The 15,263-nt window shown below is 38.6% G+C and overlaps 1 protein-coding gene across 3 annotated transcripts in view; it reads left to right on the top strand.

Annotated features, from left to right (window-relative positions):
* The window catches only part of rasa2 (RAS p21 protein activator 2), a 136,535-nt gene extending 126,980 nt beyond the window's left edge, over positions 1–9,555 (top strand). The window contains exons 21-25 of one of the 3 annotated variants that reach the window (XR_011344330.1): positions 868–1,085; positions 3,139–3,242; positions 3,827–4,016; positions 6,272–6,489; positions 7,764–7,848. Coding sequence is in view for 2 of the 3 variants with exons in the window: in XM_069897327.1 (XP_069753428.1) it covers positions 868–1,085; positions 3,139–3,242; positions 3,827–4,016; positions 7,764–7,851 (600 nt within the window). In the remaining variant the exon portion in view is untranslated. Of the gene's footprint in view, positions 1–867; positions 1,086–3,138; positions 3,243–3,826; positions 4,017–6,271 lie in introns of all 3 variants that reach the window. The other 2 variants (XM_069897327.1, XM_069897328.1) reach the window with 2 other exon arrangements.
* The last annotated feature ends 5,708 nt before the right edge of the window (positions 9,556–15,263 follow it).

Below are 15,263 nucleotides of genomic sequence, written 5' to 3'. Positions count from 1 at the left end.
GCGTATGTGCGGTATATGAAGATAATTTTACTTGAAGATTTTCTGCACATTATATGTGTGTGCGTGTTATATGCTTGTGCACATTATATGAGTGAAAATATGGTATGTGAATCGAAACTGCTGAAAGCGCCACAACATGCAGTATCTGTGCAAATGGATTGGAGACACATCTAACAACACCCTGTATGGTAAATGAACACCAAGCACTAAATTTGTTGTCAGTGGTTCACCAGTACTTAGTTGGTGGACTTTATAAAACATGAAATAGTACGGCAAAGGAACAAACCCTTTGACCCCTTGTGTCTGTACCAACCTCATGTTAGTTTAAACTATATTTTCCTGCACATTGTCCAAATCCCTCCTTCCAAGTCTCTCTAAATGCCACTAAATGTTGTTATATATGCTTCCATCATATCCAGACATCTACACTCCATGTGTGTTATAAAAAAATGTTGACCAGTAAATCTCCAAACTATCCCAGCAGAAATGAGGAGACCACTTGTGTGGGTTCAGGATAGGTTTGACCTACTGAGACAGAGAATGATGGTAAGCTAAAGGAACCATGGTTGAAAGAGAGGTGGAACAGCTAGTTAAGAAGGTTGAGGAACCAAAAGTCAGGAAAGAACTTGAAAGGATCTCAGGAGAGCTAAAAGGAGCTTGAGAGGGCCTTGACAAATAGGATTAAGGAAAACCTCAAGATTTTCTGTATGTATGTGAAGAACAGAACTTGGACAGAAATTTAACTTATTGTGTTCAGCAGCTTAAAGAGGCCAACCAGATGTCACTTTGAAATCTAGATCCAGCAGTTTGAAATTATAGATGTAAAACAATTTTGTTTAACAGTAAACATTTGATTTTTCTTTATAGATGTTTCAAATTCTCAGTGTGGATAGACCCGAACGACCCCTTTACGTTCAGGCTGGTAACTGTGTGGAAGCTAATGAATGGATTGAGATTATCACCAGATTGAGCCGTTGCAATGATAAGAGGCTGCATGTTTACCATCCATGTGCTTTTTTATCTGGCAGCTGGATGTGCTGCAAAAATACAGATGAGAAAGCAGTTGGGTGCACGAGCTGCACTGGGTGAGTCGTCAGTTTTGAGAAAAAGGGAGATATGGATGTTTTTCCTCCATTTCCTGCATGTGTGCTATCCCCCTCAACCCCACTTTCTAAACAGAATAGAAATAGACTTCTGCAGTCCTCACCTTTCACCCTACTAGCAGCTGTATCCAGCATATTATCCATTACGTCTTCTGCCAACTGATTTGGAATCCCACCACCAAACACATCTTCCCCTTCTCTGCCTCTCCATCTCTCCCTAACCCCTCCACTCTTTACTTTCTGCAGGAACCACTCTCACTGTGACTTCCTGGATTTCTCACCTCTTCCCACCTACCTAGCAATTTTCCCTGCAACTTTAGGAGATAACCCATGTTTCCCTACATCTCCCTCACCACCATTCAGGGGCCTGAACAACTCATCAAGGTGGTGCAGAGATCTGTGTGCACCTGCTTCAATCTCGTCTGTTAGGTTTGGTGCTTGTGATGTGATCTCTACACGGGCAAGACCAAGCATTGAGCAGCTAACCATTTTGCAGAGCTCCTGCGCTCTTTTTACAGTAGCCATCTTGAACTTCAACTTGCTTATAATTTCAGCTCCCATTCCCACACCAAAGCCTTCTGAATCTGGCCTTCTCCACTGCCATGGTGAAGCCAAGTGCAAACTAGAAGAACGGCGGCATCTTGTTTTCTCATTGAATAGTCTAAAGCCCACTGTTATGAACATTTCAATTTTCATAATTCGGGTAACCCACTCCCCATGTTTATTTCTTATTCCAGTAGTCCACCCAAAGACTCTCTCCCTTTCATCATCTTCCCTTCCACTCCCTCCTAGAGTTAGCAAAACTAATTACCCTCCCCTACCTGATAAATTTAGACATGCAGCACTGTAACAGGTCAATTTTGCCCTACGAGTCCATGCCGCCCAAATTGTACACCAGTAACTTGCACCCTGGTATGTTTTTGAAAGGTAGGAGGACATGCGAGCCCCTGGAGAAAACCCACGCAGACACGGAGAGAACATAAAAGCTCCTTACAGATAGCGCGGGATTCCCCAATCGCTGGCACTGTAAAAGTGTTAAACTAACCGCTAACCAACCAATTTGCTTATCACCTACATGCCTATCGACCTGTGTTGTTTCTCCCTCTGTTCACCTTGTCTATTATCCCCTCTCCCCCATCCATCTTCTCCATCTGGTTCAATCTATCCACAAATTCTCTCTTATCAGGATCAATCTATCACCAAACAGAATCTGTCCTTTCCCCACCTTAATGCCATGTGCCCATTTTTTTTTCCTGTTGTTTCCACCTACCTTTGCCTTGATAATTACCACTCTCCCTCCCTAACTGCCTCCATTTTCCCTCTTGGACCTCATGCAGAGTCTAAACCTTCCCTTTGCCTCCACAGACACTGCTTGACCTACTTGGTTCTTCCAGCAGCTTATTATTTGCTCCAGATTCCAGCATCTCCAGCCTCCTGTGTCTAGTTGGTTTCAATTTGGCAGACAATATTTGTTTCTTACAAAGGAGTTTCCTGAAGTTGGAGAACTAAATGCAATTTGGATATCTGAGCACAAATAAGATCGGGAGTACAGTATTATTCACCTGTAAATTTAATCCTTCAAACTCTCCCTCTGCACGCTGCGCCTTTCCTTGAAGTTTGAGTAATAGATCATCATCAACTGGTCATCACAAGGTCTACCATACCAGTCTCATCATTTAATTCATCAATTTTAGAAAATTCTGCAATTTCTATTTACCACTGTAGACTGGTACTGTGTACTTTTGTTCACATTATTACTGTGTCCCTTGTAGTAACAACTATTTTGTCATTTAATCTCTCCAGCCTTTCACAAGCAATCTATGGTTCTTTACTCCAAACCCCCCCCCCACCAAAAATTCTCTGCTTTTTTAAAAGTTTTTCCATTTCTGAAGTTAGACAATCTGAAATATTCACCCCATTTTTCTCTCTTCTCAGATGCTGCCTGAATTGCTGAGAGTCTTAAATATTTTCTTGTATATATTAAAAGTTTACTTTCTCTTGGTACTACTAATATAGTTTATTATTTTTCCTTCAGAGGTTCTCCAGCAAATATTCAGCTGGCCATTGACTGTGACCGGGAAGCTGAAAGAATATTTTCACTATTCCAAGCGAATTTGTCCAGGCTACAAAAAATGGAAGGCAAGTCTCCCATAAATATGAAAATATAGTCAAAAAGCTGTACAGAGTGGAAATAGTCCCTTTGGCCTGACTCATCCATGTTAACCCCACGTTGCTTATCTGAACTAGTCCCATTCATCTGTGTTTATCCCATATGATTCTAAACTTTGGCTATCTATGTATCTGTCCAAATGTCTTTTAAATTTGTTATTTTGATGTCTCAGATTATTTTTAAGTGCACATGTACAATTAAAGTTAACCCATGCTTAATGCAATACATGACAATTCTTTTGTTAACAAGGAACAATTTTAACAAGTGACATTATGGTAACAGCCCTCTAAAGCAGCCATTCACAACCTATTTTTGGCTATTGCCCTCTTAGGACTCTACTCAAAGTTTATGTGAAGCATTCAAGTTTACTTGGTTTCTTCCTCACTTCTACCGACTATGTAAAAAAAGTTATGATTTCAGTTGGTAGCTGCCCCCTTAAGTGTGCTGTGGGTCCGTCCCCTTGAGAGAAACTTCTCTAAAGGAACTTGGTGGGAGTGAAGGTTAGCTGGTAAATGGTGATTCTTTTCAATGTTTTGGTGGATTTTCTCTGCAGATGCTTGTGGGACTATAGATGTGTATCAAGGTCCTCAACAAGAACAAGATGAATATGCCCATTTTACAATTCAAGACTCAAGAGTTACCTTTAAAACACTTCAGCAAATAACTGGAATTGTGGATGAGTTGGCCAAATTTCATGAGCAGAACAGAATTAAGAGATCAATGTGCGCTAAATATGGGAGCGAGTAAGTATTAGTTCGGTTTCAAATCTTCCAAGGAGTGGGATAATCTTTCATTTGTCTGATGACAAGCTAATGGGGTTGAATTAATTGTTGTCTTTAGAGGTCATTCAATTTTACTTTCTTTTGACTTCAATGTTTTTTGGTATGTGTTCAGGTTGTGCCATTACACTATCCACATAACCTGGACAGCTTCAGTTCCATCACACTAATGTTAGGTAAAAACATCATGAGCTGGGAATGTAGAGGGAGTCACCCAGTGCTGGGCCATAACAAGATGCAGTTGTGACCTTGTACTCTCAAGATAAGAGTGGGGATGACAAATTGATGTGCAGGAGGCTAGCAGAGAGGGATAGCAACAGTTTATTCATTGGACAATGTCATGGTATGATAATTTACTAAGTACTTATCCTAAGGTATATAAAAAACACCACTTGCTGATAACGGCAGAATGCACCTTCTCCAACTAACACTGTTAGTTGCAAGTGTTACAATCCGGCAATAAAGAACAAAGAACCTTGATTTCGACTCAGTCTGGTGTCTGACTCACTCATTCATGAACAAAGCAGACCTAACACTAGCCACCCTCAGAACGATTGTGTTTTCCATGAAACCTGTCCCCTTGACACTATCCTTACCACCCTCTTGAAGGATGTCTTCGACATCGCTGGTTCGAGCATCATCAACAGCTCCCTAGCCACTGGCTGTCCCAACCTGCTTCAAACGTGCAGTGGTTCAGCCCCTCCTGAAAAAAAAACCTAACTCTAACTCCACTATTCCCAAAAATTACAGACCCGTTTTAAAGCTTCCTTTCCTCTCCAAAGTCCTTGAAAAAAGTTATACTTAACCAACTCTCCCTAGCTTCACCAAGATAACGGAAAAGTTTCAGTCAGAATACAAAGCCCACCACAGCATGGGAGTCAGCCTTATTGAGGATATTCAATGACCTACTCCTCACCACAGACTTGGGCTTTGCTATGTTCTAATGCTCCTGGACCTCACCCTATTTTGATGAACTGTCTCCAGCAGGAGGTCGGCATCAATGGCCCTGAGCTGGTTTAAATCTTACCTCACTGACAGGGTTTTCACAGTCTACATCTGCCTCACCCACCCTCTCCTGCGGGGCTCCCCCCTCAGCCATATCATGCAGAAACTTGGCATTTCCTTCCACTGTTACCAGCTCTACCTCTCCCCTAAAACCAGATGACCAACCTCTGGAAGACACAAGATGCTGAATGGCCTGCAACTTCCTCCGAGTTAATGAGCCAAAATCTGAGATCATCCTATTTGGCCCCCCTAATTTCACCAAAAAGTTTCATGACTCCCTATCTAATTTATCTACTCTTATTAACATTAAATCCCTTGGGGTGCTGTTCAACCCTGCCTTTAAATTTGACAAACAGGTCAACGCCGGGGTGAAGGCCTGCTTTTTCCTGCTCCGCACCATTGTTAAAATAAAACTGTACCTCTCACTCAAGGACCTCAAAAGGGTTATTCACACCCTTTTCACGTCTGGACTATGTTAACTCTCTTTACACTGGATTTAGCCAGGCCTCCCTAATCCCCTTCTAATTGGTTTAGAATGCCATGGCTAGAGTCCTGACAGGTGCCAAGAAGAGGGACCACATCACCCCAATTCTGGCCTCCCTTCAGTGGTTGCTGGTACGGATCAGAATCGCCTTCAAGACACTGATATCTCCGATCTGCTTATGCCCTACTCCGCTCCCAAGCAGATCAGGTCAGCAACTGCAGGATGCCTGGCTCTTTCACACATTAAACGCACACAAAGGTTGCAGCCCCCAATCTGTGAAACAGCATTCCCCTGACCATTAAACTAGCCCCCTCCCTCAACTCCTTTAAATCCAGGTTAAAAATCTACCTTCTGTCGTTAGCATTTAACGTCTGAAACCCTTTGTATGTTCATAACCTCCAACAACATTGTAAATGTGGTCTAATTATAACATCTTAATCCATTTTTCTATAAATAGTTGTACTAGTTTTGATCAATTGCCTTGGTTTGTATAGCATTTTGGTCAATGCAAGTTGAAAAAAAATGTGCTATATAAATAAAGAACTTGAACTTATCCTGTTATTGAGGACATATAAGAATTTGTCCAGGGATGGTGTCTAAAACAATTCAGAAATGAAGTGAGATTGTACCACTTATGAGATGGTTCTTGAAATTCTTCACAGGACAGCAATTTAAGACAAGGTGCAATGAGGAGATTTTAGTAGATATTCAAATTTTTTTTTTGTTACAGAGAAAATCCCATAGGATCAAAATAATCCCATTAGTGGAGGAGGACTTGGCAACTGCTGGAGCTCTGGAATTGATATGTGCCTTCACTATGCTCATGTTTTAAGGACACAAGCCTGCCTTCAGTAGATACATGAAACATTTCACTGAAAATGTACATTTATGTGAAGTCCACAAAAGTGAACTGATTTTGATGCACTTTAATCTCCTGAACTTTCCCAGGTGATCTTAATTTATAATTTTTTTTTTAAAAGACTGATACCTGGTATTTTTTTTATTAGGTCATAACATTGTCATTCTTCGTCGAACTTCTGTGAATTCCATTCCATATACTATCTGATGATCTTTCCAAATTTTTTGAATATATTTGTATCTTTAGAACTGAACTTGGAGAGAAGGGTATTAAATGTGTGTTTTAATATCCCAGGAAGATCTTCATTTCCATCATAATCCTCAGTACTTTCCATAGAACCCGTAATGTTCCTCTATCACATTTGGCATTCCTTGTTTATTCAGTCTAAACTGTATATTTTTTAAATGGCCTATAAGCAGTTTGAGGTCTGTCATTTTTGGAACTGAGCATCTTATCAAATGGTTCCTTTCATCTCAAGGTAATAATTTTAATAAATACTTGAATAAATTTGGTAAAAGTCATAAGACCATAATAGTAATAGCTTTTAAATATTATTCTGGATAGTATGTGAAGTAGTCATGGAATTAATTACAAACTTATTTTAACATTTCCAAAGAAATTGATAAAGGTACTAATGATTTGGAGCAAACTGATGTCTAATGTATTTATGGAAATAGTACAACTATGCACAAAATAATTCCGAAATAACCTCTACTAACCAAAACAATTTGTTTGTTTTAATTTATTTAAGGCAGTGATAAAGTACAATGCTGCATCCTTCCAGCATAGAACTCCCTTTCCTGTTTGCCAAGGAAAAGTCTTGTTTTTTGTTGGTTCAGTTCTTTAAAAAAAAAGTTAAAATGATATGCCATTCAATCACACAATTTTGTTTTACTGTATATGCTGTTGAATAGGACAATCCAAAACTTCAAATTTTCGACTTAAAATCAGGGTGGTCCTATATAAAGGGTCTAAATCGACAAAGTCTCAATGCTTCCACCATCTCTGATGCAATCTCGTGGATGCCCCATTAATTATTTGCAAAGTTTTGGCGCTTTGCAGGAGCCATCCGCCCACTCCGACTGCTGTTAGCTCTGTACAGGGCCAACAGTTTCTTTTTAAATATCCAAATAACATTTAAACCTTTACATGATCATTTGTTATTAAATTATTGTGATTTGGTTTTAACAGCATCCACTGGTCAGTGGTAAGTGCCAGATTTTTTTGGGGGGTGTGGGGGAAGAGTGTCTTATACAACAGGTATCACTCAAAACCACATTTTTGGGAGAAATTCTGGGTTCTCCTATACAGCAGCAGATACAATATTGACTCATGAGTTTGTTTGTTGTTTGACTATGTTTAGGTCCTTCAAGCCCGACATGTTCAAACTGAAGCTAATTACAGCTACTTGCCAAAGCAAGTCAATTCAACACTCCTTGAACTTTTCTTGACTGGAGTATATATTGCACCAATTGGTACCTTCACCAACTCACTTCTTAGCGAACCTTTGGAGAAAAATTGACTACTCCTACTCAAATATTTCCAATATTGGGGATTAACCAAAAAAGGTTCCTGGGAGGCAGAGTGGGTGGAATAAGTTGTTCTTACTGTTTGTACAGTTGGTAACATCCCAGTTTGGAAAACAGCTTTTGACATGACTGAAACAGGTATTTGTTCCTGCCTGGCTCCTTAAATTGTGGCCTCTCTTCCCTGCCCCAAGAGAATTAGTTTACAGTGTAAAATAATAATGTTATTTGGTAAAAGAGAGTTATTTTGTATGCTTGATTCTCAGCACTGATTAGAGATTCAAAGGATAAAAGAATGTGATTATTTGCTGCCAGATGAATTGACCATTGTACAGACTGCTGAACGACATGGTACATGATCAGGAGTTTTCCAGACAAAGTCTGTTTTGTATTTTGATGTCTATATATTCTCTTCAAGATAGCATAATGTTGTATATGTTGATAAATCACATTGCTGTATTATATTGTATATTCGCTTTACTTCAGCTATTTTTTTAAGAAACAACACTTGTTTAACTGCATGTTAGAGCTTTAGAAATGTATTTTTATTTAAAATTTATTTTCTTATCAAAACAATAAACTAGATTTGAAACTTGAAATACACGTACATCATGTACATAATTTTGGATATTTCTGAGTTTATCCATTTTCAATGAAAATCTTAATGTGAACTTGTTTCTAAAATCATTCTACATGTTTTGATTGTGTGAATAGATATAAACATTATGATGCCACTCCCCTTGCCTTCAGCTTCAGTCAAGAGTAAACCTTCCCACCAATCTAAAAAGATTGTGGATTTAACTTCATGGCAGATTTTGCTTGATGTCCAGGGGCATCTTTGTTTTTTTAATCTTGATGGTAAACCAATGGTTGCTCTTCTTGCTTATGTGCATACAAAATGTCACAGCTACATAATGAGTAGCATAGAAGGAGGACACTTACTGGCTTAATACTAAGAGTAACCCAGCTCATTTGAGTCTCCGATCATCCCATATCCTCACAAATTCTGTCAGTTTAGATTCTAAACATCTCCCTTTTGAATCCAACAATTGAATCTGCCTTCCTACCTAATCACTTGGTGTTTAAATTAAAAATATTTTCCTAATGCCACTTTTGATTCCTTTGCCAATTACCTTCATTCTGTGTCCCTTCGTTCTTGAGCCCTCAACATGCTCACAATTTTATATGCCTCCTCTTGCAATCCCAGTTCTCCACTCCAACCACATAACTATAGTTTCTCATTATCTCTAACTTTTTTGTCCATCTTTTCCAAAGTATGGTACCTAGAGATGAAGACAGTTTTCTAATGGTGGCTGAACTGGTGTTTCATAAGGTTCATAATGACTTCCTTACTCTTTTACTACTTACAATGAATAATGCAAAAAAAAAACCCTCCAGATCTGGCACATATTGTTGTACTTTTAAAGTTCAAATTTATTGTAAGAATACATACATGACATCATATACAACCCTGAAATGTTTTCCTGTGGGCCTGGTGGCAGAATTTCTAATTATCAGTAACTCTAAACTGTAGTCAATAGAAAGATATGTATGCAAATGAGAGAAATCTAAACAAGCTGTGCAATACAGAAAACAAATAAAGATTCAGTAATCATGTGCAAACTTAAATGAGTCTTTGAATCTGGTGTTTAGGTGTCTGATAGTGGAGGGGTAGCAACTGTTCTTGAATCTGGTAGTACGAGTCTTACGGCACCTATACTTCTTCCCTGATGCCATCAACTAGAGCAGAGCCTGTCCTGAATGGTGTGGATCCTTGATTTTTGATGTTGCTCTCCGATGGCAGTGCTCCATGTAGATTTTCTCAACGGTGGGGAGAGTTTTTCCTGTGATGTACTGGGCTGTGTCCACTACCTTTTGCAGGACTTTCCACTCAGAGGTATTGGTGCCCCATACCATGCCATGATGCAGCCAGTCAGTGCACTTTCCATTACACATCTGTAAGTTAGCAAGATTTCAGATGCCTCACTGCTGAGGAAGTAGAGGTGCTGACATGCTTTCTTTGCAATGACATTTGTATGTTGGGTCCAGGAAAGGTCCAAAATAGTGACTTCAACAAATTTAAATTTGCTCACCTTCACCACTGGTTCCCCAATGATCACTGGATCGTACACCTTTGGTTTTCCCCTCCTAAAGTCTACAAACAGCTTGGTTTTAGTGGTATTGAGTGAGAATTTGTTGTTCCTATACCATTCATCCAAGTTTTCAATCTCCTGTATGCTGACTCATCACCCCTTTTTATACAGCCACTCCTGTGCAGTCGTCAGCAGATTTGTAAATGGTGTTGGTTTGAATTTTATTCTGTTTTCCGACCAAAATGCTGCATCCAATATGTCCCAGCAATGAATTCATCCATGATCCATCCATTTCATTAATTGTCGATAATCCTCTGAAATTTTAAATTTTTTAAAACTAGACATACAGCACGGTGACAGGCCATTTCAGCCCATGAGTCCATGCCACCCAATTAACCTACAACGCGGTATGTTTTGAACGATGGGAGGAAACTGGAACCTCCGGGGAAAACCCACACAGACACTGGGAGACTGTACAAACTCCTTACAGACAGCGCGGGACTTGAACCCTTGTCCAAATTACTGGCGCTGTAACAGCGTTGCGCTAACTTCTATGCTAACCGTGCTTCTCACTGTAAACTTTGTTACTCTCCTCAAGGTTCACTACTGTTTTTAACTTTCACGCGGACTTTGAAATCTTGCTTCGGTACACCAAGTCGTTACCGTAGATTTTTTTTAAAAAGCAAAAGTCATGGGACGGACTTCTCGGGAAATCCAAGTTTCGGTCAGATCTGTAAAACAGCCCATCACTACCACTATTTTTTGATATTTTGCCATTTTATAGCAAGCCACTGCACCCACTTCAATACATGGGAACTTTTCAACTAGTTTTTTGATAGTTCGAGTTTATTTTATCAACTGCATTTCAAAAAGCACTATGTAGAAGTGAAATCTGATTTGCATTTAAATACCTAATGACACTCTTCAGAAGATAACTTTGGAGTCTTCTTGGACACCAAAGTGCATCTGTTAATCAACACGAACACGGATGTAAGAAAAAAAAGAGGGTTATGGATGTGGAGAATGTTACATGGGTCCTCTGATTGCACAAGTACAACCTGACTAAACAGTGTTCCCCAGTCCTCAGTACAAAACCCACAAACGGGCATAAGACACATACAGAAAAGATGCAGGACAAGTCTTACTGTGTCATGAATGTGAGACTCTCAAGTGGTTAGTGCCTTTGGCTTTGCAGCTTTCTCACAGCCTGTGGGAAGAAGCTGTTCCTCACCCTGGTGGTGGTGACTCTGATGCTTCTACTGCTCTTTCCTGAAGGGAGCAGATGAAAGATGCTTTGTGCAGGGTGGAAGGGGTCTGTTCTGTGCTGAATTGTGTGTTTCGTGTAATAACATTTGTTCATTTTGTAAGTACTGCTTTATGCAAAACAACGGCAGGTACTCGAAAGAAAAAAAAGTCATTGAATTATGCTGTGTTGTATTAGTCTTTTTATTCCTTGATTGATCTTCAAAATGGGCAAGTTAGCGATATAATAATGCGATAGAGTCGTCCATGGGTTGTTAAATCAGCCCATTGTTTCCAAAAGATGTTTGGGGGTGTTTGAATTTTAGTTATATTTCCATACTTCATTATTTTGGCCTACTTTATTATTTAAATTACAATGAACTTGATGAGTGTCTGAGTTCAGTCTGATAGATGGATTCAACTAAGGACTCTGTAGATAACGTGATGGATTTGGCCTCCAATGGATGGATGGGACCCAAGGTGTGCTGGCCAATTAGATTCAAAGATTCAGAGGGTAGTGGAGGGGTGTGTTGGAGGACTCAGTGCTGAAGGACTCAGTGCTGATTCCACTGATGGCTGCCATCCAAGTAATTAATTCAGATAACAATGCAGTTAATATGATCAATAATTTTGCAGATGACACCAAAAATTATATCTAAGTTTCTTGGTGGGATTTAGATCAGTTGGGAGGTGGGCCAAGGGATGGCAAATGAAGTTTAAGTCTGACAAGTGTGAGTTAAATCAAAGCAGGGTAGGATAAATACACTGAATAACTCTGTAGAGTGTCGTGGAACAGAGGCCTCGGGGTTCAGCTGCATAGTTCCATGAATGTGGCAACTTGGTGGACAGCTGGTGAAGAAGGTCTTTGACATGTTTTGCGTTGGGCAGGGAGAAAAAGTACAAAAATCAGGACATCATTGTACAACTACACATATTGGTGAGTCAATATTTGGAATACTGTGTGCAGTTCTAGTAATCCATCTATAGCAAAGATGTCAAGAAGATTGAAGGGGTGATGTGGAGATTTGCCAGATTTTGCCTGGACTAGAGATCTTAAGTTGAAAGGAGAGATTAGAAAGGCTGGGCCTTTATGCCCTAGAGCAGCCATTCTCAATGGGGGCCACAGCACATTCAAGTGAAAGCCTTATTTTCATTTCATAATATTTTTAATGTACTGGATATACTGATGTAATAGTCAACCCTGTCCCCCCAGTTATTGACCCAAAAATCAGTTATTTTCTGTATGTCTAGTGTAAAAGTCAAGAACCCCATTTTTGTCCTTGACTGAAAATCCTTGCATCAGATAACCGCCCATCCAAGATGCCGATGCCCCGACTGCTTGCCCATCCGAGTTGTTGACGCCCCGATTGCAGATCCTCGCCTCCAGTCACCTGTCCACCAGCAGTCGGAAAAAGACGTCATTATCCAGAACAAAATTAATAGAAAAAAAACAGTGAAGATACTGATCTTACTGAAGTTAGAAAGCATTCTCCGATGAAGAAATTATGAAAGTGTCAGTTGGATATTATTTTAATGAGGGTTTATTGATGAAAAAATGGAGGTTACGTGGAATTCTTACGAATGAAAAATAAGCAGTTGTTTACCAAGTTGTAGTTCCTAAAGCCTATAGGGATGAAACTTTGGACACCTTGGGGTAAAAAAAAAGCTACCATTAAAATTATGAAACAAATTTATGGACCTAATTTGAGAAAAGATGTTAAGATATTTTGTAAGACCTGTCACACTTGTCAAATTGAGGGGAAACTAATCAGGGTTCACCATTTGCACTTTTAAAATATATTCCTGTTTTTGGAGAACCTTTTCCTAAAGCAATTGTGGATTGAGTTGGTCCAATGCCCAAAACAAAAGCTGGAAATGAATATTTGTTGACCATTATGTTTGCAGCTTCTAGGTTTCTTGAAGCAATACCACTCAGGAATATTAAAGCAAAAGCTGTGTCTGGGGTCTGGTTAAAAAAAAATCACTTCATTTAGTTTGTCTAAAGAAATACAATCAGATCAGGGAAAGAATTTTATGTCAGGTTTATTTCAACAGTTATTTATAAATTAAGAGCTAAACAAATTACATCATTTGGATATCACCCAGAATCTCAGGGAGCTTTGAAGAGGTTCCACACAACTTTAAAATTATAATGAGAACTTATTGTCGTAAAACTGAAAAGAATGGGGATGAAGGTGTTCATTTACTTTTATTTGCAATAGGGGAATTGGTATTTGGGCATGAAGTTCGAGGACCTTTAATGTTGTTAAAGGAACCTTGGGTTAATTAGGATATGCAGTTCAATTTGTTGGATTATGTTTCAAAGTTTAAAGATTGTTGGGAAAACATGTGTAAGGTAGCTGAGGAGAATTTAAAAGTGGCTCAAGATAAAATTGAAGTCTGGAGTGACAGAAGAGCAAGACAGATAACTTTTAAAATGGGATAAAGGGTTAATTCTGATCCCAACAATGACTAATCATCTTAGAGCAAGATTTTCATGGCTTTATGAGATTTTTAAAAAAATTAGGGTAAATGAAGCTGATTATGTAGTTAAAACACCTGGTAAGAGATGTAAAACACAGAATTGCTATGCCAACAGGTTAGAGCCTTATTGTGAGAGTTTGGATGTTAGCCAGAAACAACCTTCAAAAGAGGTCTTGATTGTGGTTGAGGATCATGAGACCATACAAGCTGACTCTTGTGAGAGTCATTTTCAAGAGAAATTGTTTGATAAACATTTGAAAGCCAATGTTACAATTAATTCAGCTAAAAGTGAGTTTTGTCATGCTCAGGCAACTTGGCTGTGTTGTTGGCCAAGGAAAATTGACGCATGTTCAGGTTAAAGTTCAGACAATTTCTGAATTTCCTTTGCCTGCAGGTAAGAAAGATTTATTAGGAGATTTTTGGAAATGGTTGGATATAATAGGAAATTCTGTTAAAAAAAATTGCTGACATTGCTCTTTACCTGACTAATATTTTGAAGAAGAGTGAAAAGTTTATTTGGACAGCCATGTGTCAGGAAGCATTTGACAAACCTGTACTTAAATCATGATTTTGGAAAAAAAAGAATGTGATGATATTGAACATCTAGTGGCGTATGTATCTAAGAAATTCAATAAACATAAAATAATTAGTCTACTATTTGGAAAATAATTATTGTTTCACAACATTTTGAAGTATATGCACTGTTAAGGGATTAATCATTGTTTACACTGATCATAATCTTTTATCATTTTGAGTAAAATTAAAAATAAGAATAGATTACTGAACTGGAGTTTAATTTCGCAAGAATATGACTTAGTTATAAGACATTATAAGACAATGTCATTGCTGATTGCCTATCCAGATGTTGAATTTACATATAATTTCTGCAATATTTGATAGTATTATATTGTTTGTGAGATGGTGAAATTTATCAAAAACACATGGTAGATTGTAATTTAAAATTTTTACCTTTTTTAGAAGTTCAAATTTTTCCTTTGTGAAAGGAGGTGTAATGGATCTGTATTAATATTTAGGTTAATATTGAGCTTTATTTCATTTAAAATGTCTTAGTAAAGTTAAAGAGTTAAAATATTGTATATGTATTTTTAGTTAGTTAGTTGTGGGCTGGTCAGGGTCACACACAGATTACAGCACATCTACAGAGAGAGAGAGTGTTAATTTTCAAAGTCAATGCATCTGGAAAGCAGGGGCACAATGAAACAAGTGATCCAAGTAATTAAGCCTCTTGAACAGGGATGAGGTCAGAGTTATGGATATGGAGTGGTTCTGGAAAAGGCAAGGTTTTTTGCAGAAATGAAACTAAAACTGTTAAAGATTCCAGTACATGGTTACCAAGAATTGAGATTGTCTCAATTATAATGTAAATGTCGTATGATTTTGATAAAGATGTTATCAAATTCAGACATTTTTTGATCACTTCAGGTCAAGACCCTGTGACATACACAGGAGTTGGAACCTTGTGAAACACAGGGTTGAATTACAGTAACCAGAATAGGT

Source organism: Narcine bancroftii, chromosome 9, assembly GCF_036971445.1.
Source record: "Narcine bancroftii isolate sNarBan1 chromosome 9, sNarBan1.hap1, whole genome shotgun sequence".
Lineage (NCBI taxonomy): Eukaryota > Metazoa > Chordata > Chondrichthyes > Torpediniformes > Narcinidae > Narcine > Narcine bancroftii.
This window is presented reverse-complemented; position numbering and strand designations above follow the sequence as displayed.